The 25,359-nt window shown below is 45.4% G+C and overlaps 1 protein-coding gene across 2 annotated transcripts in view; it reads right to left on the bottom strand.

Annotated features, from left to right (window-relative positions):
• Nucleotides 1-3,906: 3,906 nt before the first annotated feature.
• The window catches only part of MFRP (membrane frizzled-related protein), a 145,646-nt gene continuing 124,193 nt past the window's right edge, over nucleotides 3,907-25,359 (bottom strand). For both annotated transcript variants that reach the window (XM_082274065.1, XM_082274066.1), the window contains exons 11-13: nucleotides 8,515-8,649; nucleotides 8,265-8,392; nucleotides 3,907-4,209 (exon numbers count right to left, since the gene is read on the bottom strand). In XM_082274065.1, coding sequence (XP_082130191.1) covers nucleotides 3,985-4,209; nucleotides 8,265-8,392; nucleotides 8,515-8,649 — 488 coding nt within the window. In that variant the 3' untranslated portion in view covers nucleotides 3,907-3,984. The remainder of the gene's footprint in view (nucleotides 4,210-8,264; nucleotides 8,393-8,514; nucleotides 8,650-25,359) is intronic.

Raw genomic sequence — 25,359 nt, forward strand, 5'->3', positions numbered from 1 at the left:
TGAGTTCTTTAGGAACCCTCGGGTGTAAGCCGTCTGGTCCCAGTGACTTATTTATGTTAAGTTTTTCAAGTCTAGTTCTGAGTCTGTCTTCTGTTAACCATGAGGGTGCTTCCTGTGACGTGGTATTAACTTTAACATTACAACATATTATAAAACCCCCACGCTTGAACAATGAGCAGCTGCTGTTCATCCAATAGGGAAAATTCACTGAAAAGGATTAATAATCACAGCGCTTGCTAAAAGTGAAACCACATAAATTGCTAACAATAATAAATAAATATGAATTAATAGAAAGTGCTGGCAGTGCTATATAAAATGTGCTAAATACAATATTTAACAGTATAAATGTTAGTGCAAAAAAAATATATGAAAATATAAAAAGGTGCAATAATGCACCATCCAGCAATAAACGCGCACTCATTAGTAAAAAGACTCTTCTTTAGCGGGCTCACCCAAATGAAATCAATAGATCATAGTGAAGTACCGCTTAAACTGGAATTTATTGGCGCAAGTAGCAAAATACTTACAAGACAAAAGGATAAAAATTGCAGTGATTCCTGGAACATTGTAATTCCTTGAACATCGTCTCTCATGCGTTCCACGGAGAGACAGGAAGCGACGTAGGTGGTTTGGTAAACCAGAAGTTTTGTCAAGCGTTTCGCCCGCCCTCCCGAGCGTCATCAAAGGACAACCATTATACATGAATTGCACATTATAAATTTATTAGAAGTTCTTTAATTATTTAGTGCACTATTGCACATTTTTATATATTTTTTTGCACTAACATTTAGACTGTAAAATATTGTATTTAGCACATTTTATAAAGCACTGCCAGCACTTTCTATTTATTCATATTTATTTATTTTTGTTGCTAGCAATCTATGTGGTTTCACTTTTAGCAAACTTTAACATTACAGTCTAGGTTACTGTATCCCCCCAATTATTTTTGAAGAACGAGAAGAATTTATTTAGCACCTTCGCCTTCTCTATGTCCTTTGTAGCCAAATTCCCTTCGTCGTCCCTTATGAGCCAATGTGTTCTGGCCTCACTTTCTTACTATTTATATACTTAAAAAAAACCCAAGAAATTCTTTAACAAAACAGGGTTGCTCTTTATTGAAAAAAAAAAAAAAAGGGATGATACAGAATACAAACAAAGATTGGAACCAGTGTACAACACATTGAAACAGGAGATACTCAAATGCTATAGCAAGACATTGATGCAAACATCACACGCCATACATCCAATACGAGAGTCAGGATACGGTCACAGCACATCAACAGTCCAGCCATGGTTGCCAGATTTTTCCAAATTTCTGGGGGCAATTCCTATTAATATAAGTCAGTTTGTACATTGGTAAGGCCCCATTGACGATGGCCACCCACAATGTTGTTAAGTATAATCTCTTTCTTTGAGTTATAAAGCAGAAAGGAGATCAGCAGTTTAGTATACTTAGGTCGCTGAATACCATCTGGCATGCCCAGGAGCGCCATCTCCGGAGTGCAGGGGACTGAAAGTAATAAACGGGTGTTGATGACATCAAACACCTCCCTCCAGAACTTGGCCACCCGTGGGCATGTCCAGAACCCTCCGATGTAAGACATCTAGTACAAGCAGGGGACCTGCGGGGGTAAATTCTGTGCAGCCTCTGGGGCGTATAATACACTCTGTGCAGGAACTTTGTCTGAATAAGCTTGTCTATGGACGCTATCATCAGTCTGGAACAGTCCCCAAGGCAGTCCTCCCATTATGTCAGTCAGCCACCTCTGCCAGAGCCTATCCAGCCCAGGGGAGTCCACCCTCATCAAGGTAGCATAAATCGCCAACAAGGGTTTAGATAGTGTTTCTTGCGCTAACAGGCCCTCCAATAGTCAGTCTCATGCACAGGAGAGACAGGGAATTGAGCCCGAACCGCATGCCGAAACTGAAAGTATCGAAAGCCCATCTGAGGGGGCAGGCCAAAAGCCTTTCGCAAGTCTAAAAATGAAAGGAGCACCCCGGAAAGGCATAACATCCTTCAATCTTCGTATTCCATACCTAGCCCATAAATGTGGATCAGGGATCATCCAGAGGTGAGGCAGTGAGGGGTTGCCCCACAAGGGCTAAAACGGGGACCAATGAGGAGGTTTAAGAAAGCGAGCCATGGACACAGTCCACACCCTAAGGGTCGTCCCGGTGGGGTGCGGGAGGGAAGTATATGCACCTGAATCCCAATAAGCTAAGTTGCTAAGTTTGAAATTGGGGAGGGCCAGCCCCCTGCAATCGGGAGCTGCAGGGTGGCCCTTGCCAGACGAGGGCTAGCACCTGCCCAAACAAATGAGCTAACGCATCACTCTACTTCTACTAAAAAAGGCGTTATTAATCCAGCAAGGGGAGTTGCGAAAAACAGAGAAAATTTGGTAAAAATATAATTTTGATGATGTTAATTATGTTACGTACGTCACCCTAGATGAGTAGAGGATCTAGTAGTACTGTCGGAACCGATCGTTAATAGCATCCTGGTCCAGTAATAGTTCCCCCCTGTCACCGTTCGGACATGTCCTATATGTGTGGAGGCAGTCTGTTCCCTCGACAGCCAGACCAGAAGTCGCCCATTTTTGTCCCCATATTCAAATATGCGTTGAGCCGTCGAGAGGAGAGACTTGTGGGTCAGAGCCGCCCTACATACCGAGAGCTCCCTAAGTGCGTGTTGCCAAGACACATACTTGTCCTCATCCAATGAGGCCACATAGGCTTGCTCAGCACTGCGGAGATCAGCCTCCAACTGCTCCAGAGACCGCTCAGAATCCCTCTTAACAGTAGCAATCCGGGCGATATATTCCCCCCCGGAGCCAAGCCCTAAAAGCATCCCACAGCATAAGCGGGTTCGTATGATCAGCATTATGGAACCAGTATTGGCACAATTCCTCCGGCATAGCTCTTGGGGTTTTTTTTACTCTCTTCCGTTATGTGTTTTTGTGTTCTATTTTAGCCGCCTTGATTGCGCCCTTACATTTCTTATTGCATTCTTTGTAATGTTGGAATGCTGCCAATGACCCCTCAGCTTTGTATTTTTTGAAGGCCTTTTCTTTATTTTTTTTATTTGCATTTTTACGTTGGAGTTTAGCCACCCAGGGTTTATTTTAGTTCTTTGAAACTTATTTCCCATTGGAATACACTGGCCAATACCTTAATTTAGTTTGTTCTTAAAGCACTCCCATTATTCCCAGGTTTCCATGGTAGCCGTGTCAGTGGGTACCATGGAAACCAGTAGCGACGCTGTGGTCACAAATGGATTATGGATCCGATATCCAGCAGACTGTTATGGGGCTGTCGTCATGATGATGCGTTTTCGGGCGTGACCCTTCTTCTGGTCATGTGACATGAACAGCCAATAAAGGTTTATATAGGCAAGTACTATGGGAGTTAGGTGTTTCTTAAAGTCAAATTACTTCCTTCTCTCTCACCCAATTCAGAACCTATATAATAGACAATTATTATACATTGTACATAGGCTGTTGGTTAACTAAAAAATTGGATAAACTTTGTATATTTTTATCATCTATCTGTGGATTCATCCAACTTTGTAGGACTACAGGTAACAGCCAGCAAGATCATTTATCTTGGCTGTATAGACTCACATCGCCTAGCGCTACATTTTGAGGTATTCTTTGTTGTTCTCTTGTGTATTGGCACCATCCTTGGTGCGATATATGTTCCTCTTAGAGGCGGGTGGATATTTTCTTTATTAATTTTTCTATTGCTGGATTATAACATATCAGCTTATTTTTTCTTCCATCTATTACTTGTTTTCTATGGTCCACTATATAGAGCCTGAAAAATTTGTTTGTGGTTCAAGGCAAGGTGGAAACACATCCCAATCTACTCATAAAAGATGCCACCTGAGACAAAAGGTAGACTTCAGACTGATAAATAATATGCATTTATTGATTTCATATTTTACATGTACAGCCAGTCTAAACTCAGTCAATATACTAGAGCTTATCAGGGAATCACACAGTCTGGTTGCTGGCTACGCGGTGGTAGATGGTCACACTTGAAAGGCCACGAGAAGCCAAGTTGCTCGATTTGAGTCAAGCATAGGTGCATTGCATTCAAACATACTGAACGACAAGGCTGTAAAGCTCCACCATCAGAAGAACAGCTGGGAACCAACAGGGCACACAGTAATGGGCGCATAGCAGGAAAGCATGGCAGATCCTGGAGAATCTGTTGGGAGAAAATAAGAATAATTTTACCAATTAAAAATGTAAATTATAATAATGTTGATAATTAATAAAAACGTAAAGGAAACTGTAAATTATTATAGCTAAGATTAGCAGGCTGCATAATATATTAGCACATATATACAGCATGCATTCCAGCAATTCCTGATCAAATATATACAAGAGTAAATTCCCATTAAAAAATCCTATGGATGGCCCCTGCCCCTTAGTTAGTAAAACAATACATTTTCCTAATTTTGCATGTGCTGCTGTGTATACCGCAGAGTTTATATAACACAGCATGAACACCAAGCTAATGCTTCAGCGGCCATCTGGATGAAATTACTATATAGTTATCAATAAGGAGGTAAGAACATTAAAAATGAATCCTTCCTTTAAGGCTTACATATGTCTAACTCTATATATATCTGTAAGGAAGTGTTAATTCTGATACACAAATTTAATCTATGCTTTCTTCATGTATTCTCTTTATGTAGCAATGGCTCTACCCACAAAATATTAGCAGATTCCAAGTGGAAGTTAGCCCTGCCTCTGGTTAATGTTATTCTTTCTGATATAATATTGCATTGGTTCATAATCTCCTGTCATTGCAATTCCATTAAAAGCAGTTTTAGCAGAATAATATCCTAACCCTAAAGCTAATTCTAACACTTGTATACCCAACCAGATTCTCTCAGAGTTGCCTTTAGATTTAGGATTTCTCACTAAACACAAAGCTGCACACCTGACCTGATCTTTTGTTTCTCTGAGAATTCTCATATTCTAGGGCCAGATGCAGAGGCGTAACTAGAACCTTCAGGGCCCTGATGCAAGAAACCATGAAGGGCCCCCCAGACCCCTGGCCGGGGCCCTTACCTTCAAGCCCAGGGCTCTTCCCACTAATCCTGGGGCTCTTTACACTTGTTGCATGGCCTTTTATTACGGTCCCGCAGCAGGATTCTTTCACAAGTTCTGCAGTGGGCCCCCTTCCTGCAATCTTGTGGGCCCCCTTCCTGCAATCTTGGGGCCTCCCCACAGTGGTGCAATGCCAGGGTCCGGTTGCAAGTGTGACCTTTGCAATCCTGGAAGTTCACCCACTGGTTTGCTACCGGGCCCCCTGGAGCATGGGGCCCGGTAGCGATTGCAACCCCTGCAACCCCTGTAGTTACGCCCCTGGCCAGATGCGGCCCTTTCCTTGCCTTTATTTGGCCCTTAGGAAACTATTGCATCCATTGACACCAACGATGGAGCAAAATTCTTCTCACTGATGCCAAGGATGGGGCACTATTCTTTCCACTGACACCAGCAATGGGACGCTATTCCTCCCCTAATACCAAAGACGGGTCATTGTTTACTCTCCCTGACATGAGGACATTTTCTACTCCGACTTGCCACAGTCTGGCCCCCCCTAAGGTCTGAAGGACTATAAAATGGCACTTTGCTTAGAAAGTTTGGAGACCCCTGCTCTAGGGCAATGGATCTGATTATGCTAAACTGATTATGTTAAATTATGCTAATTGTTTGACCAGTAGTGTCCCACCCCCTCCCTCTAAGCAGCCAAAGGCAAGCCCGGCCAATGCTTATCTGTAGGGATGCTAAGGATGCTGTGAAAACACAGCCCCCGCAGCAGCCTACATGGAAAAGCCAGACAAATACACGTCTGGGGAGATACTGGGGCTGCCATGTTTTTAATACCAACGACAGCAACGAATGCAGGGGTGCCAGGTAAGTAAATGCTGTATGACTGAATTGAGAAGGATGCAGGGGTGGGCCGAACCCCACCCTCCAAATCCCCCCACCCACAACCTCCCCAACCCGCACACACATACATACACACACACACACGCTACATGCACACAGCCGATTAGGATCGGTGCGATCTGTAGCAGCTCTCATCGGGTAAGTGCAGCTGTCGGCCCCGTTCACTCTAATGACAGTTTGCCAGTGGCCGCCCCTGTTCACGGCTCTCTACACAGCCAGCGATTACCTGTGGTAAACACCGCTGTATGACTTTTTCACAAAGACAGGCCCAGCTGCTCTGTACTAAAATTTTGCAACTCCATTTTGTGATGTGCTGCCACACACAGGTCAAGAGCACAGCAGACTGCATGCTGAATGACAGCAGCTCTAGCAGGCTTATGTTCTGGAACCCCTCGCTGTCAGTAACTGCTGCAGTCCAGCACTAAGCCCCGGAGCTGCATCAATCAGATCCTGGGCTTCTGATACTGAGAACTCAAAAATGTGCCATATGTCAGTAAAATGTGTAGCTGCTCAGTGGCAGCTTTCACCCTCAACCCAGCCACAATCATTCATTGTGCCACCGGGCTGTCGAGACCCGAAGCTTTGCAGCATAACTGCGCACCCGCAGAATCTGGGAGGGGAATGGGGGGATGCATTCGCGCCTAGCCAAAAAATTGCGGAAGTGCTGCTTTGTGTTTCAGCACAATAAATGTTTAAAATAATATAAAAATGAAAAATATATTCAATATAAACGGTGGAAGGAGGGAAAGGGGAGATTTAGGGCCAAGGTGCGTTTTATTGAAGCATTAAATTGTTCTCTAAACTCAAAGCATTTCTGACATAAAAATCAAAAGTTATATAGCAGGTTTCATAGCACCATTACTGAAGCTCTTTACAATTGCAATGCCATTGTTTCATTGGTAAATAAAGCTATCAATCCAAGCTTTAAAAGAGAAGTATGGGAATGTTTTTTTTTGTTTGTTTTTTTAAATTATACTTACCTAGATGGATGCAGCATCAGTCTAATGCTGCATCTCTCCCCCGCTGTCTCTAAGACTGAGAACCGAGAAATCAAACACCGTGGATCGCTTGGTTCTGAGAGCTCCCTGAGCAGAAAGGTGGTGACTGTCACTTACCAACTCTCTGCTCTGCTCCTACAAAGCTCAACTGGATCGCTGGGCTGTAGAGGGAGGCGGGAGCAGCCAGCTCAGGCTCTCACGAGAGGCTGAGCCAGGTGTCGGTCCAGGCATGTGGGCGGTTCCCGGCCATATGGTCGCAATCTTTCCTGAGCCTGGACTGACTCTGTAATGTCAGCCGACAGCAGGCTTCAGCTCCCTGTCTGCTAAAAATGGGTCACAGGAGTGCAGAATGAACTGCACTCCTGTGATCCACAGGAGAAGTACAGCCAAACGAGCTTTGGCTGTACTTCTCCTTTAAATACTCGTATTAATAGTGGCAAAACTTCCTCTTATTATCAGCAGCTGCCATTATGGTTAAAATGCTGAAATATAAGTAAATGCACAACATTCAGTTCTTTGGCATCACTCTTTTCGCTATGGGTGTACTCACTAGCTCTCTAACAGAGCTTGAGGTACGTGTCCTCTCTGGCTCTCCAACAGACACAACACAAAAAATGCTGATAAACATGTTCAGTGACAACATACAGCTGATACAACTCGAGGCCGCTGACGCTGGCAGCTGGCCATCTATTGCGAAGTAACACTGCCTTTCTGCTAGCCAGCTCACCTTCAGAAATTTAGGCTGGCGCAGCGCTCTATAGAGAACTTTATAGAGAAATGATTCATTGACCTCCATCAACCTTTCATCATTTATTGACCGATTGACCGCCAGATATTTACTCACCCTGTTTCACTCCAAAACATTTTATTGATCCCTTGAATAGCCCAATTGACTACTTTAGGGAACTCTGGTTTAAATCCAGCCACTAGATAAGATGTAAGCTATGAAAAATGGCTTTTGGCCCACTAGAAACTAGACTAAAAACACCCCTTGTAAACCTAAGACGCGAATCACACTTCATTGGATGGCACTTTCGTGTCTCCTTGATGAGTTTGTCTATCTTGTGATCCAATCAGATAATATATTACAAATAGGGCCCTTTGGGGGGGAGGGAGGTTCTGTAGAAGACAGTGTCTGTAGAGAACTGGTAAGTGGACCACTATTTACCATTTTGGTAAAAAGAAAAATAATGGCGCCAAATTTTCCGAATAGCCAGTAGAGTGGATTTTCTATTTTTGCTTATCTGCATACAAAGTTTCAACTAATGTTTAGTTAAATTAAAAATGGCAACCACACTACCTTATATCCTTTGAGCAGCTCACTGGCAGCTGGTTGTTCCAGAAGAGACACCCAGAGATTAGGAAACACTGTGAGAGAATATGATAGACCTTGACACAATGGTACATTTAGTGGGCGACATGGGTTCTCTAGGACAAAAGAAAAAATAAGTAACAACGTTCATTATAGCCAGTTATTGGACATGTCAGAAACAAATGTGTGGTACGTAATTAGCATATGGTAACTGATAAACAGAGTGTGAAATTATTACCTGATTCAGGATCAGGTATCTCGGGACAGTCCAGTTCATCCCTTCCATCAGAGCAGTCGTGCCATCCATCACAAGCCCATTGCAGAGATACACATTTTCCATCGCCACATCTTAAATCCATGAAACTGCATTCAACTAACATAAGAAAGAAGACATTTGACACAATTCTCCATGCTGCAAGAACATTAAACTGTATATATAAACCCAAACACTAATATCCTATGCAAGCTTTAGTATAGTAAAATAATTTCAAATTGAATGTTCAATCTTTGTAATCTGCAGCTCTCACTGACATAATACCTCATTATCTTGTCATGAAGCTCCTGTGCGCCATCAAAGTAAGCAGAGATAGGACTGGGGGTGGGGGGTCACTAACTCCCAAATTTTTTATCTTTAACCACTTCAATACCGGACACTCTTACCGCCTTCCTGCCCAGGCCAATTTTCAGATTTTAGTGCTCTCACAGTTTGAATGACAATTACTCGGTCATACAACACTTTACCCCCCCCCTGTCAGAACACAATAGCACAGCGGGGGAGATCACTGTACTAACAAAACTTGTGTTAGTACAGTGATCTGTCAGGTTTTCTTTTCCTGCAGCCCCCTGGGTTGAACAAAAAAAGTGTAGAGTGTGTAACAGGCTTTATACAGCCTTGATGGCTGCATAAGCAATTATTTCTGACAGTCCTTGGCTGCATTTAGAACTACTGTGAGAGCTGTGATTGGCTACAGCTATTACATGGTGCAGGGAGACAGTGCTTGGCCCTGTACCATGTGACCCCCGTGACCGATCACAGAGACCACAATAGTTCTCAATGGCTGTATGAATGGCAGCCATGTTTACTACTGGACATGTAATCACTGTGATTGGGCACAGTGATCACATGGTACCAGGGCGGAGCATCACCAAAATTGTGGGTGAAAGCACAGTTCTGAGAGGAGTGGAGAGGGATTAGAACATCTGTCAGGTTTTTGTGCTGTCTGTGCCCCCTCTCTGTTTGTCCTGTTTAATGAAAATGAAAATAAATCCCAAAAACTTAACAGACCTATGTAATTCTGGAAGGAGCCATGGTTGCCACCCAGGCTAGACTACATGTCTGCCTTCATCTCCACTACATTGGGTGGAAAGCGTTAGTAATTTACACAAGAAGGATAACATTGTTTTTGCTTTCAGTTAGTCTGACAGGGAGTGACAAACACACTACATTTCTGGCACGATCAACAGGGATTTTCTGTACTTGCTGAAAATGTTCTTAGCCTGAAAAAAGAAAATGAATGCAACCACCACATCTAAGGACTTGTAATCTGCAATGTATTACATTTTTGTTCTTGGGTATAGTTATGTTTCAACACTTTTCACTTTTTCAAACACATGCTAAAATTATTGACTTATAAATGTACCTCCAAAAAGTACCTTCAAACCAGCTGGAAAATTATATTATTTTAATGTCACATGATATATGGGCAAACGGTTATCAAATCTTTATGTTGAAAAAAAATCATTAAAAATAATTTTAGTGCATGCAAACCCAATATAATCACCACATATTCTGTTAAATAAAAAGCTATGAGTAAAAAAATACCAAATATGTCAAATATAAAAATGGTGAGCACCCACAAAACAGCAAAAAACTACGATACTGTTATTAGGCACTGCTTTACAAATCTTTCAGCTTATCAAATTGGAGTTAATCATAAATGATATACCTAGAAATATTCCTCTGCTGGTGTGTACATGATACCTGATACGTATTGTGCAATCAGCATTTACATAGGAATGTCTTATGTAATGCAGGCTTTCTTGTACTTAATGCAAATCTGCTTGTTTACATTCGGGGGAAAGTACAGCTTACACTGTACTTCTGGGTTGCTTGGATGTAAGTGCTGCAGGGCTCATAGTTCCCAGCCCTATGACTGTGTCTCTGCCTCCCTCTCCTCCAGGCCATTTACAAAACACATAGATCCAGGTGAATGGGCAGAATATACCTTAGGGTAGGACTGTGTGTTCATCTAACTATCCTAACGTCATGGTACAAACAAACTGCCACTCCCAATTTCCTGTTTCCTGCAAACATTTTACAAAAAAAACAAAAAAAACAGATAAAATGTAAAAGAAGGATTTCCTTTATTATTCACAGCAACACTTTTTTAAAATGTGTTTATTGATAGTTTTTCCTTACCCACTTCCCGCACATAGGGCGTACCTGTATGTCCTTGGGTTGAACTGGTTATACTGTGGCCACGGATAGTAAAACATATAAAATATACTCATAAAACAGGTGTGAAAAATACACACATCGACATAAGCAATAAGAAATCTCCAAGGTAGCCAGGACACTGCGTGATGCTGGTTGGCATGCAGTGAGCCGCATAGAGCTGCTGTGGCTGGGCTGACGTGTTTCGAGGGCGAGCCCCCTTCCTCAGAGCCAAGAGATGCTGCTGAACCCCACATTGCACAGGCAGGGGGCTAAATAGAGGCTGGCTCCACCCACTACTGTCTCGCCCCACAGGGGGCAAAGGTCCACAGGCAGGGGATGGTGGGACCACCCACCAATACCAGCACCATCCGCCCAACCCCCCAACTGTACTAGGTTGTGGCAGCAGCACTAATACTAAACAGCATCTGAAACACTCATATAAGGAATTCAAATACAGACAGATGGCAACGTAAATGCAACCTTAGTATATACAATGCACAACCATATATACACATATATAAATGTATATACATTGTACGTGGCTATACTCAATCATGTTACAACCAAACTATCACTTGTTCACATTTGGATGGGTGGATGGATGTGCCTATATACAGTATATAGAATATACTGGCCTTCAGATCAGATGCCTCTGTGCTGTTATCAGGTTGCTTTATTTATGTGAATGCAGCGATCCTCCATCATTAATGTAAGATACAGGGGGAGAGAGGGAGCAAGATGACAGGTGTCCTTTCCAGACCCTGTTGGCCGTGCTGTCAGTTGACACGCACGCTGACCGGAGTCCGGAAACCGGGAAGTGCGGGTGGAAGCGTACCACCGCATTCTGCGTCACTTCCGGGGGATGGAGACCGCCCACATCATGCACACACTCCTCCGGACTCTGTCAGTATCACAGGCTGCTGACACTGTAGGCTGAACCAGATCGTAACGTCACAAGCAGCCACTAATACCCGCCCACCTGCCCGGATACCAACACAGGGACCCACGCAAGCGGCGGGGAGGACTAATGGCACTTTTTAACTGCAAGTACTGGCTCAGCTCCACTTGGCCCTGCTTGGCTCTGTTTGGTTTTCCACTGCATGGTACCGCATGGTACGGTGTTAGAACGGTTCGGTACGGTTTACTTTTCCACTAAAGTAAAGTGGGTGGGATAACAACGATTCTCTGACCAATCAGTGGCTAGTAGTGACAAACAGTCAAGGCTGCATGCAAAGGATTGTGGGATATGGTACCGGTACGGCCCTCTTGGAACCACAACTGAGGTGGTACTGTTTAAGCGAGCCGTACCGTTCGGTTCCATGTAGTGGAAAAGCGCCGCTGTACCGTACCGTTCCAACACCGTACAATGCGGTACCATGCAGTGGAAAAGCGCAAAAGCGAGCCGAACCGTTCGGTTCCATGCAGTGGAAAAGCGCCATAAATGACCTGGGCAACGAGTGTCTAAGAGGCCATACCAAAAACTAAATGGCACACAGATGTCAATGAAAGAAATGGTGACTGACTTGTAATAAAAGTGATGTTGATTGTGAAAATGGGAGGTCAAGCAGAAGTTGTTAAAAAGGGGACAAACTAGTGCTAGGTGACCATGTGGGGCTATGACGGTGACCTCACCATACACACGCAAATATATGGGTTACGCGTGTGCAAAGCCCACCACTACTGGAGGACAAGCAGGGGGGGGGGGGGGAAGAAGAAGGCAAAGTACACGGGCAATAAATGGACTCGACAGTGTCGACACAGATTGTCAGAGCCAAGAAATGCTGCTGAACCCCACATTGCACAGGCAGGGGGCTAAATAGAGGCTGGCTCCACCTACTCCTGTCCCGCCCCACAGATCCGCCCAACCCCCCAACTGTACTAGGCTGTGGCAGCAGCACTAATGGTAATGCACTAGGTCGGTGCGCCCCTCCTTTTTTTTTTCCATTTTCTTCCAGTTTGTATTGGATACCCTTGGTCCCGAGGTGGCAGCAAGACCTTTAGTCATACCCTTCCGAGCCTGTTGGAAACATTCCTCTTTCTTCCATTATACTGCACTTGAGCGCAGGAGAATTGGACTATACTGAGGCCATGGCTGCTGCTGCAGTCATGATGACTCCAGTAGTTTTTTCAGCCAGCGATGCAGAATAATGCTGAAGAGTAGATAGTTCCCTCTCCAGCCACCTTTCCAGGCTCTCCTGAAGAAGCGTGCATTCTTTATAGCCTCTGCTTAAAAAAATAACGGAATTTTTGTAAAATCTTACCTGTAAAATTCCTTTCTCTGAGTCCTTCGACAGTCGCCGCCTCTTCATATTCGTCACTAATGGGGGTTATTGACCTTTGCTCCGTAGGAGTAGCTAGGCAACAAAATATATTAATATCAAAGCATTTAGCATATCCCACCCCCAGGGGGTGGTCCCCTCAGTCAATACCTCCCTGCTTCCTGCATACCAACTTAGTTTCAGTAGAATAGCAGTAGAGTACATAAACAAACCCCAAAAGAGGGGCGGGGGCGGCGACTGTCGGAGGACTCAGAGAAAGGAATTTTACAGGTAAGATTTTACAAAAATTCCATTTTCTCTTACGTCCTCCAACAGTCGCCGCCTCTTCATATTCGTCACTAATGGGGACGTCCCAAAGCAGTGTAGACATGAGGGGTGGGAAAACAGCAGCCGCGCCTAAAGCAACGCAATACCCACATCAGAGAAAGGAACCCTACCAAAGTAAGAGAACCAACTGGGCAACAGGAAAAACGTGCTCAACAGGAGCAACAATCCAGGAAAAAACAAGTAACCTAGGGGTAAAAACACCCCAACAGCCAAGGACCCAAACAAGGGACCCTAAGGCACTGCCGCACTAAGAACTTTACTGCCAAAAGAAGCATCTGCCGATGCCTGAACATCCACCTTGTAAAATTTTGAGAAGGTGTGAACGGACGACCAAGTCGCCGCCTTACACACCTGGGCCACAGAAACCCGATGATGACAGGCCCAAGACGTACTCAAAGATCTGGTAGAGTGCGCCTTCACAGGCACCTTCCCCCTCAAAGCATAGGCCTGCTCAATGGTCTGTCTGATCCATTGGGCAATGGTAGAAGCCGACGCCGACATGCCCTGCCGAGGTCCCTCAGGAAGGACAAGGAGAGAATCCGACTTGCGAAAGGATTTAGTCGATGACATGTAAACCCTGATCGCCCTAACAACATCCAAGGAATGTAAGGCCACCTCCTTCGGATGCTTAGGCTTCGCGCAAAGCGAAGGCAAGACAATGTCCTCATTGAGGTGAAATTCAGAGATCCTTTTCGGAAGAAAAGATGGGTTAGGTCGCAAGACCACCTTATCCAAGTGAATCACTAAATACGGAGACTTGCAGGACAAGGCCGCCAGCTCTGACACCCTGCGAGCCGAAGTGATCGCCACTAAGAAGGCAACCTCCTTGGACAACAAAGACAACGAGATCTCCCTGATATTTTCAAAAGGAGCTTGTTGCAACACGGACAGAACAAGGTTCAAATCCCATGGAGGCAAAGGCCCCCTCCTAGGAGGGACCAAATTTCGCACCCCTTGAACAAAGGTGCTAACCAAAGAGTTAGACGCCACAGGACGTTGAAAGAGAACGGCCAGCGCAGAAATCTGACCCTTAATCGTGGCCAACGCCAAACGCTGGTCCACGCCCGTTTGAAGGAAAGCCAACACTCTCGACACCGAGTATGAGCGAGGGTAATACCCCCTGGACTCACACCAGGCAAAGTAAGCCTTCCAAGTACGGTAGTAAATCTTCCCCGAAGAGGCCTCAGGGGAATGACCTCAGGGGAAAGACCCCTATCCTTCAGGACCTGGCTTTCAACAGCCAGGCCGTTAAAGCCAGCGACTGTAAAGCAGGATGGAATATCGGTTCTTGAGACAGGAGATCTTCTCGAAGTGGCAGATGCCACGGAGCGTCGACCGCCAGATTCACGAGATCTGCGTACCAAGACCGGCGAGGCCAGTCCGGTGCCACCAGAATCACCGTTTTTGGTTCCGAGGCCAACCTGCAAAGGAACCTGGACAGCAGCTGAATCGGTGGAAAGGCATACATCAGGCGATACTGATGCCAGGGCGTCACTAACGCGTCCGAGGCGTCCGCCCGAGGATCGCGCGTCCTTGCCACGAACCTTTCCACCTTGTTGTTTAGACGAGACGCGAACAGGTCCACATCTGGGGACCCCCACTTCGCGCACAACATCTGGAAGACATCCGGGTGAAGGGACCATTCTCCCTGGTCCAGGGTCTGGCGGCTCAGATAATCCGCCTGCCAGTTCTCCACCCCTGGAATGTGAACTGCAGAGATCGCCGGGACGTACGTCTCGGCCCAAGACAGAATGTCGGCTACTTCCCGAGCCGCCCGGGCACTCCTGGTGCCCCCTTGGTGGTTGATGTAGGCCACCGCCGTGGCATTGTCCGTCTGCACCCGAACTGGACAGCCGTGAAGCCTGACCGTCCAACGTAGAAGACAGAGATTTAACGCTCGCAATTCAAGAATGTTGATCGGAAGGGAGGATTCCTCCTCCGACCAAGTTCCCTGGGCGGACAAAACGCCCAGAACACCACCCCAGCCCGACAGGCTGGCATCCGTGGTGATCACCGTCCACGACAAAGGACGAAAGGACTTGCCCCCCGACACCGCCGGGGACTGGAGCCACCACAAAAGACCCCTGCGGGTGAGATGGCTTAACGACAGCCGCAGATCCAGAGATTGCGGACGCCCGTCCCATTTGGCCAGGACCTCCGCCTGAAGCTCCCGTGTGTGAAACTGAGCGAAGGGAATCACCTTGAAGGCGACCATCAATCCCAGACACCTCATACACGTCCGGAGGGACGAGCACTGATTGTCCCTGAGGGACCTGACTTTGCACTGAAGTGTCCGAAGCTTGTCTTCCGGCAGGAAGACCTTTGCCTGAACAGAGTCCAGAATCATCCCCAGGTAGGGAAGACGAACCGACGGACACAACGTCGATTTTGGAAAATTTATCGTCCAGCCGAATTCCTGCAGAGTCTGCATCGTGATGGACAGGTCGTTCACCAGACCCTGCCTGGTCGCGGACCGAATCAGGATATCGTCCAGATACCCCAGGACAGAAATGCCCTGGGCTCTCAGTAAAGCCAGAACCGGCGCAAGCACCTTGGTGAAAACCCGCGGAGCTGAAGCGAGACCGAATTGATAATGATCCTCCGCAATGGCAAATCGAAGGTACCTCTGGTGACCCTCGAAAATGGGGATGTGTAGGTACGCATCCTTTAAGTCGATGGAGGCCATGAATTCCCCCGGAACCAGGGTAGCCACCACCGAGCGCAGGGATTCCACGCGAAACTTGCGAACCTGCACAAAGCGGTTCAGAGCTTTTAAGTCCAGAATCGGACGTACTTTGCCCTCCTTTCTGGGCACAGTGAACAGATTGGAATAGAACCCCCGAAATCTGTCCCGATGAGGCACCGGAACCACCACTCCCTGGGCCCGCAGGTCCCGCACCACCAGGTGCAGATCCTGCAAGCGCTCCGGAGTCAGCTGAAGGTTTGAGGGGAAAAATCTGCCCGCCGGCCGAGAGAGAAACTCGATCTTGTATCCAGATTGAACGATTTCCTGAACCCACCTTTCCCGAACGCGGTCCAGCCAGGGTTGAAGAAAACCGAGCAAACGCCCCCCACCCCAGAAATGGGTGAGGGCGCCCCTTCAGGCCGTATTGTTATGGGTAGCGGATCCGGACTGGCCGGACTTCTGCTTACCTGCCCACGGCTTCTTCTGGGAGCCTTGGCCTTTGAAGGGCTTGCCCCTATAGTGCGACCGAAAGGCACGAAAGGACCCCTGAGAGGGCCTAAACAAAGCATTCTTCTTACCGCGAACAAACTTATTCTTGTGAGATTGGGGCAAGAGAGTGCTCTTACCCCCAGAAATACCCTTTATCAGAGTATCCAAAGAGTCGCCAAAAAGGCGCGATCCCGCGTAGGGCAAATTAGCCAAAGTCTTGCGGGAAGATTGACCAACCAACCAACATTTCAGCCATATCAGGCGACGGTTCAATACCGCCACACTAGAAAGACGCGCAGCCAAAGGGACCATATCTAAGTCCGCATCACACAAATACATGACACCCTGATGAATCTGATCCACCATAGCCAAAGTTGTCGGCGGGGCAGAGTCAGCCACCAGGGTGCGCCTGAGCACCTGCGTCCAATCCGCAATAGCCTGGGCTGCCATAATGGAAGCAAAAATAGGCTTCAGCATAGAGCCAGCAACCGTATAGGCATGACGGGCCAGAGATTCCAATCTCCTGTCCGTAGGGTCCCGGAACACCGGGGTATCCTCAGCAGGGATCGCAGTCGATTTATTCAAAATCTCCACCGCGTGATCCACCTGAGGCGGCACACACCAACGCTCATCAGTAGCTGGTGTAAAGGGATAACGCAGCTTGAACCTACTTGGCACAGCAAAAGGCTTTTTTAAATTGCGCCATTGCTCATCAACAGCGCGCTGAAATTCCGTAGAGCAAGGAAAAACCTGTGATGTTTTGCGTTTCCTTTGCGTCCCATAAGAGGACATCAAAGCAGGAGGACATGGTTCATCCTGCAAATGCAGCGTTTGCTTGATAGAAGCAACTAACTCATCCATGAGTGCAAGCTCTTCAGACGAGCCAGGGGGAGAATTATCAACCCCTTCCACCTCAGCCTCCCCGTCAGACCCCACAAGGTCTAGGGATGAGTGAGACCCTGAGAAGGGCACTCCAGCCATAGCAGCCCCATCGCCCTCTGAATCAGAGGAAATAGACACCCTGGGCCTTTTTGTGGATCGATCAGCCACCAGCATCTGCACCTGAGCAGCTAAGTTAGCCACAATAGTGGCCAGATCAGCCCCCTCGGGGGAAGCAGCAGCCCCTTGGCCCCCCACCAGGGTGGGAGGAAACTTGCAATCCTGAGAATCCATGCCCCAGCAAAAAAATTAATAAAGGATACTGCCCCTTTAAGATCGCGGTGAGCGCTGCCCACCGCACCCACTGAACACACTGACCCCCACAGGGATAAGAAACTGGGCAAGGAATACAGGAAAAAAGGAGATATAAAACCTGGAGAGCTCACACAGGCTGCTGCACCGATCGCTGTCCCAGAGGAAAAGGAAGCGATGCAAGACTGACCGCCCCTATGAAGCCTCTGCAAGGCTACACAAACATGGCCGCTGGCTGAGGACAAAACCCTGGGCAAAGAGAACATGGCGCTGACATGTGGGATCGATCGCCACTCAAAATGGCGGCGTTTGGCGCCAAAAACGTGTGCAGTACCTCACAGGACCTGCCACCATAATTTTTGCCCCAGAAAAAATGGCGGATCGCCGCACAGCATGTCTAAAATCTTACTGCTTCATCTGACACCCAGCAGAGCGGGAGAGCCCCCCCCCCCCCCCCCCTCACAGCCCACACACAGGCAGCAAGTGCACACAGGAGCTGACAGGGAGCACAGCAGCCACACAGACATGCAGAGTCACACAGTCCCAGACTGACACCCAAAAAAGACAGGTCCCCACATAGAGATACACTTACCAGTCCGGATGACGTGGGGAGCCTGCTCCAGCGACCAAACCGCAGTACTGAGGACAAGGAGTGTCGCAAGCATGACGCAGTGGAGTTGCGGTGCGAAACCGCAATGGCGTCCAGTGAGGTAGCCACCTCACCGATAGCATCCCTGCAGCGAACAGGGATGGGTCGTTCAATGTGCCAGGGCAAAACCTAAGCTGAACGCTCGATGGCAGGCTGGGAAGCCCCTGGCTCTGAGCCCTGGGATCCAGGGTGGCCAGACTGAGACCCAGCTCCGCACGATCATCTTCATCAGAAGAACTAACTAATGCTGGAAATAAACAGCTAAGTAAAAGAAAGAGAAAAAACTTCAAATAAAATCAAAAAATAGAAAAGTGGCTGAGACTAAGAGCCCTAGCACAGGAACAGCCTGCGTACTCCTGAGCTAGGCAAGTGAAACTGAGTTGGTATGCAGGAAGCAGGGAGGTATTGACTGAGGGGACCACCCCCTGGGGGTGGGATATGCTAAAAGCTTTGATATTAATATATTCTGTTGCCTAGCTACTCCTACGGAGCAAAGGTCAATAACCCCCATTAGTGACGAATATGAAGAGGCGGCGACTGTCGGAGGACGTAAGAGAAATATAATTTTTGGTGGTTCTAAGTAGTTTTCTAGCTCAAAAAATGCTGATTTTTACATGTAGGAGAGGAATGTCAGAATTGGCCCGGTAGGCAAGTGGGTAAAGCCAATAACAAAAATGAATTATATTGTAGCTTATGTGGTGAATGCACTAGTTTTCTTAAATTTTTTTTTCAACTTTTTTTTACCTGGTGATCTGTTATTTTAACTCCCTTTTAACAAATCAAGCTATCCAGCAGAGAAACAAACCATTTAACACTGACAATGGTGTTTACAATGGTCAGCTAATATTCATTTACGTAAAACCTTTATTCCAAAAGGAAAAATTTTTTTTACTGTAGCTGCTTAGCCAGTGAGCATATCAACGGAAGGACATCTGAAATAACAATAATTATCAATGTGTTCTATTCACACCATAACGTTGTGCATGCATGTCAACGGACATCAAAATGTATGTCAACGGATGTCAGCGCACGTTATAATGCGACTAATTGATAGAAATATACATGCATTTTCTATACATACTGGATATATATATATATACATATACTGGAGTTCTGGTTTAATTTGTCAAGTCCGTCTAAATTTGCTAGTGCATCAAATAATAGCCTCTCCCAGACTGCCAATGTTACTGTCCAAATGTGTCTTTATTGCCCCTCCATCCAGAATGCAGACACCTAAGACAGGAAGTGTGATGCTGGCCCGATTACCAGGTGAAAATAAATGGGAAAAAAGCATAAATAAGAAAACAAATGCAGCCACTTGGCAACCTGCAAAATATCAATGTTTTGTTTTTGGGTTATGTACTGCTTTAGGCAACATCAACATCCTGCAAGCCACTGCTTATGCCCCAAGATCAACTACACATAACCACATCTTTCCCCTTAAGCCACATTTCACCCCTGCCTGAAGCACTATGTCCCTCCTCGGTTTACTTTTCATGCCCCCAAGCTACAATTCCCCCTTAGTACCCCCCATAGGGTACTTCCTATCCCTCAAAGACACATCTCCTCCAGACCATGAAGATACTTCTAGTTCCTAAAAGCCAGCACACACCTTTTTTTTTTAACCTGCGGCGTTGCTGAAAATGAAAAACTGCCAATCAGCACTGTCCAGACTGAGGATCAGGGGAGAATGAAAACCTTAACTTTATATTTGACTGTTGTTCATATGCTAAAATAAACAATGTTTTAGCGGATGCCCATAGCACCAGCCTTTCTCCTTTTTTGTATGGACTTAGCCAGAAGGCCTAGCCTATGGAGGCGCAGTGCAGAAAAAGATTTTAGCGATGTGACCATGTGCGTCTTTTCCCACACCCAAATGTTACTAAGAGCATCCCTAGGGTGACCACTTCCAGGGGAAAAGACACCACGGACTCTCTGCCTTCCCAGCCCATTGCCAGACAAGGTCGATCTACTCAAACCAGGAGGAACTGGGCCCATCCAGTTTTCCCAGGGAATTACTCCTGTGCCCCATTTGCCCCGTACAAGCCTTCACAGCTCCCTTGATATCAGCAGGGATACTATATAGCCAGCCATCCCAGCCCTACTTAAGGCCAGAATGACAGCACAGCACCCCTACTGGACATTGATAAGAACAGACACTACACTTGATCTTAGCCAAATGGCCGATAAGCAAGCACACACCTAGACCTATTTCATCTTCTCCAAGTTACATACATAAAATCATTTTCATTTCTCAACCCCTCCACCCAGCCCAGGTACACCTATGGTAAGCTTGACTGTGCTTTGTGCCAGTGTTACTTGGAGATCTGAGGAGACCACTGAGCAGACCAATGGGCTAAAGAAGAGTGTTAGGATCAAACATAAAAAAACTGGCGCAACAGGACTCAAAAATGAACCTCAATAACCTCCTATATTAAAATATTAATGGGAAGATGCACGGACCTGGATGTTGTGTGGCAAAGTCCAAAAAGTCCATAAAAAGCACCGGTCTGTGCACTCCAGAAGGCTGCTGATTCTCAAGACGAGAAGGAACTTGCAATATACTGGAAGATAAGAACAGCGCCACTCTAAGTGCAGTAAAACCAATACTTTATTTGACATATAATAATGCTGGGTACTCACAAGATAAAACGTTTAAAAAGCATGGTAAACGTATGTAGAAAGATCCATTAATCCAGTGCCTGGGCAAGGAGGGGCTGATGTGCTCCAAATAGATCCGTCCGACTGCGGGAGTGAGTAGTATCCGGACCCCGAGGACACCTGCAACGCCTCCGGCGGCGGACTTCCGGGTTGGGCGTAGAGCGTGGGCGTGATGACGTAGGCCTTTTGACGCGTTGTCGGAGCATGCGCTCCTTCCTCAGGCCTATGAACCCGCCATCTTGGAGAAGGGCATTATATAGGGGAGGAATGCTCGACTGCCGCAGGGTCCTAAGAGGAGTCCTGTGCGGCAAATACCCACACTGAGGACACCTGGACGGCAGTTCTAACCTAAGAGCTAAGCGGATATGGTAGAATATATGCACACAGGGTATACATCAATAGATAAAAGTGGTCATATAATACAAACTATAGAATTTACTAAAAGAAGGAAATAGACATGATGAATAAAAACCTAATAGTAGGAAATATTGTATCTGGAACCGATCCTAATGGCAGCAACAAATAATAATAATAATGATAAATAATAAATATAATGATAAATAAAAATTGAATAATAAAATAAATAAATAATAAAAAAAAAAATATATATATAATTCTGAAATAATAATAATTAAATGAAAATTAAAAAATTAAATTAAAAAATACTAATTAATAAAAATGAAAAAAATAAAATAAACAAACAAACTAAATGAAACCTGATGGAATAACTTTGAATGGATGGAGCTAGTGACAATTTAGATAAAAAGAAGGGGAGTAGTAGGCTATAGAATACACTCTCGCAACCTACTTTTAGATGTGAAGAAGGGGAACTGTGTGCACATGCAAACAGTGTCGCAACCTTCATTCACTATCAAGTTTAAAATACCAACTAGACTTGTATAAAAACTATCATATACCGCCTAAAAAAATACACATACATATATGTATATATGCACATATACACATATATATATAAAGGCATGATAGTAAAATGGTAAAACATATGGGTTGTGAATTATAAATGGAAGTTGAAATAAAAATAAATAAGATGGTAATATTAAAAAATTCTGATATTAAAAAAGGAGTGATAGGTGGTGTCCAATTCAAGAGAAACTAAATATATCATAGCACATGTAACAGAGGATCATCTCTCTCCCACTCTCCGTTAGCGTGACCCTATTCTTCCACATGGCTGGTCAAACCCCAATGGGTCAGGAGCCTCATACCAGGGAGTTGGTCTCTACTTCCTCGTTAAGGCCCCCAGGTGCTAAAGTATCTAATGTATATCCTACGTCATCACGCCCACGCTCTACGCCCAACCCGGAAGTCCGCCGCCGGAGGCGTTGCAGGTGTCCTCGGGGTCCGGATACTGCTCACTCCCGCAGTCGGACAGATCTATTTGGAGCACATCAGCCCCTCCTTGCCCAGGCACTGGATTAATGGATCTTTCTACATACGTTTACCATGCTTTTTAAACGTTTTATCTTGTGAGTACCCAGCATTATTATATGTCAAATAAAGTATTGGTTTTACTGCACTTAGAGTGGCGCTGTTCTTATCTTCCAAGAGTGTTAGGATGCCTACAGGAAGAAACCTGACATGACAGAATCCCTCATCACAGAGCAGACACTAACAGTCAAAGAGATACAAATTTAGGCAGCTTCTGTCCACCATTACCATTTGTGCTGCCTGCATCCAATCCCCTCTCGGCATCGGGGATTTCGATGCACGGGGCAGGCGGCTCCAATTGCCGTTTTGCACCCCCGATCGTTCCCCTTTGAGAGAGAAGAACAGTCAGCTGTTGTAAACACAGCTGACCGTTCTCTCTGAAATGATCATAGAGCTCCTGTGATCCTTATATATAGGATCACAGGTCTCTGTAATCATTTCACAAGCCCAACCCCCATACAGTTAGTAACACGCCCCTAGGTACAGATTTAACTCATTGATCACCCACAGTGTTAACCTCTTCCCTGCCAGTGTCATTATTACAGTAACAGTGCATATTTTTAGCACTTATTACTGTAGTAATGTCACTGGTCCCCCCAAAAGTGTCAAAAATGTCAGTTAGGGGTCTGATCTGTCCGCCGCAATGTCACGGTCCCGCTAAAACTCGCAGATCGCCGCCATTACAAGTAAAAAAGAAAAAAAACAATAAAAATGACATAAATCTTTCCCGTAGTTAGTAGAAGGGATTTTTGCACAAACCAAACAAAATACGCCTATTGCCATTTTTTTTTTTTTTTTTTACCAAAAATATGTAGCCGAAAACAAATTGGCCTAAAATGTTAAAAAATTTTGATATAAAATTTTTTTTTTTGGGAATGTTATATAGCAGAAAGTGAAACATATTGGGGTTTTTTTTTTTTCAGAATTGTCGCTCTTTTTTGTTTATAGCACAAAAAATAAAAATCGCAGAGGTGATCAAAATCCACCAAAAGAAAGCTCTATTTATGGGAAAAAAAGGAAATCAATTTTATTTGGGTACATCGTTGCACGACCGCGCAATTGTGGCCTGGTCATTAAGGGGGAAAATCTTCCGATCCAGAAGTGGTTAAAGGTACCCTGACACCAACCTAAATATTTACAAGTAAAAGCACAGAAAGTTCAAATAATTTAAATGCTTTCTTGTAGCATTTTTCCCTTCTATAAACTATTTTTATTGACTTGCAATGTGCCTCCTATGTTTCTAGGGAATAGACATGCCACTTAAGTATAGTAAGGATACTGACATCACATCCAAGATGGCGAAACCTAGAAGCAGTTTCAGATCTTTTGGGAGGCTTTGACAGGTAAATAGCATGTAAAAATACATTAAATGCACATAGAATGGTATGGGTATATTGTTTCAGGTCTCCAAGATTAAATGATTTAAACACATTTTTGATATACAGTATATATATTGTTATATTATATATTATAAATATATATTGTTAATCAGTTTCAGTTGCTTTGGTGTTAATGAAACAGATGCACTAGATGGGCAACAATGAGACGACCTCCAAAAACAGAAAGGGTTTTACAGGTGGAGGCCACTGACATTTTTTTTTCTACCCATCTTTTCTGGCTGTTTTTCACTAGATTTGCATTTGGCTAGGGTCAGTGTCACTACTGGTAGCATGAGACGATACCTGGACCCTGTAGAAGTTGCACAGGCAGTCCAACTCCCCCAGGATGGCACATCAATCTGTGCCATTGCCAGAAGGTTTGCTGTGTCTCCCAGCACAGTCCCAAGAGCATGCAGAAGATTCCAGGAGACAGGCAGTTACTCTAGGAGAGCTGGACAGGGTCATAGAAGGTCCTTAACCCATCAGCAGGACCGGTATCTGCTCCTTTGTGTAAGGAGGAACAGGATGAGCACTGCCAGAGCCCTACAAAATGACCTCCAGCAGGCCACTGGTGTGAATGTCTCTGTCCAAACAATCAGAAACAGACTTCATGAGGGTGGCCTGAGGGCCAGACATCCTCTAGTGGGCCTTGTGCTCACTGCTCGACACAGTGGAGCTTGATTAGCATTTGCCATTGAACACCAGAATTGGCAGGTCTGTGCTTTTTACAGATGAGAGCAGGTTCACCCTAATCACATGTGACAGACATGAAAGGGTCTGGAGAAGCCGTGGAGAATGTTATGCTGTATGATGATGTAACATCGTTGAGCATGACCGGTTTGGCGGTGGGTCTGTGATGGTCTGGGGAGGTATATCCATGGAGGGACACACAGACCTCTACAGACTAGACAATGGCACCCTGACTGCCATTAGGTATGGGGATGAAATCCTTCGACCCATTGTCAGACCCTACACTGGTGCAGTGGGTTTCCCCTGGTGCACGACAATGCCTGGCCTCATGTGGTGAGAGTATGCAGCCAGTTCCTGGAGGATGAAGGAATTTATACCACTGAATGGCCCCCACGCTCGCCTGACCTAAATCCAATAGAACACCTCTGGGACATTATGTTTTGGTCTATCCAATGCCAAAGGTTGCACCTCAGTCTGTTTAGAAGATCAGTGATGCCCTGGTTCAGATCTGGGAGGAAATACCAAAGGAAACCATCCGTCGTCTCATTAGGAGCATGCCCCGATGTTGTCAGGCATGCGTACAAGCATGTGGGGGTCACACAAATTACTGGATACCATTCAAACAATGTGGCATCCTTTCTTTCCTAACACATTACCCAGTCCATATCAGTATAGATATCCAGCTTGATATTTTTACCCATTGAGATCTGATGTGTTTTCACACTGTAATTTTTTTGAGCAGTATATATACACAAAAAAGTGGGTTTGCAGCACAGAAATGATATACTTTGTATATATATACATATATATATATATATATATATATATATATATATATATATATAT

The sequence above is a fragment of the Pelophylax lessonae genome, assembly GCF_965119305.1.
Source record: "Pelophylax lessonae genome assembly, chromosome: 12".
NCBI classification, from domain to species: Eukaryota; Metazoa; Chordata; class Amphibia; order Anura; family Ranidae; genus Pelophylax; species Pelophylax lessonae.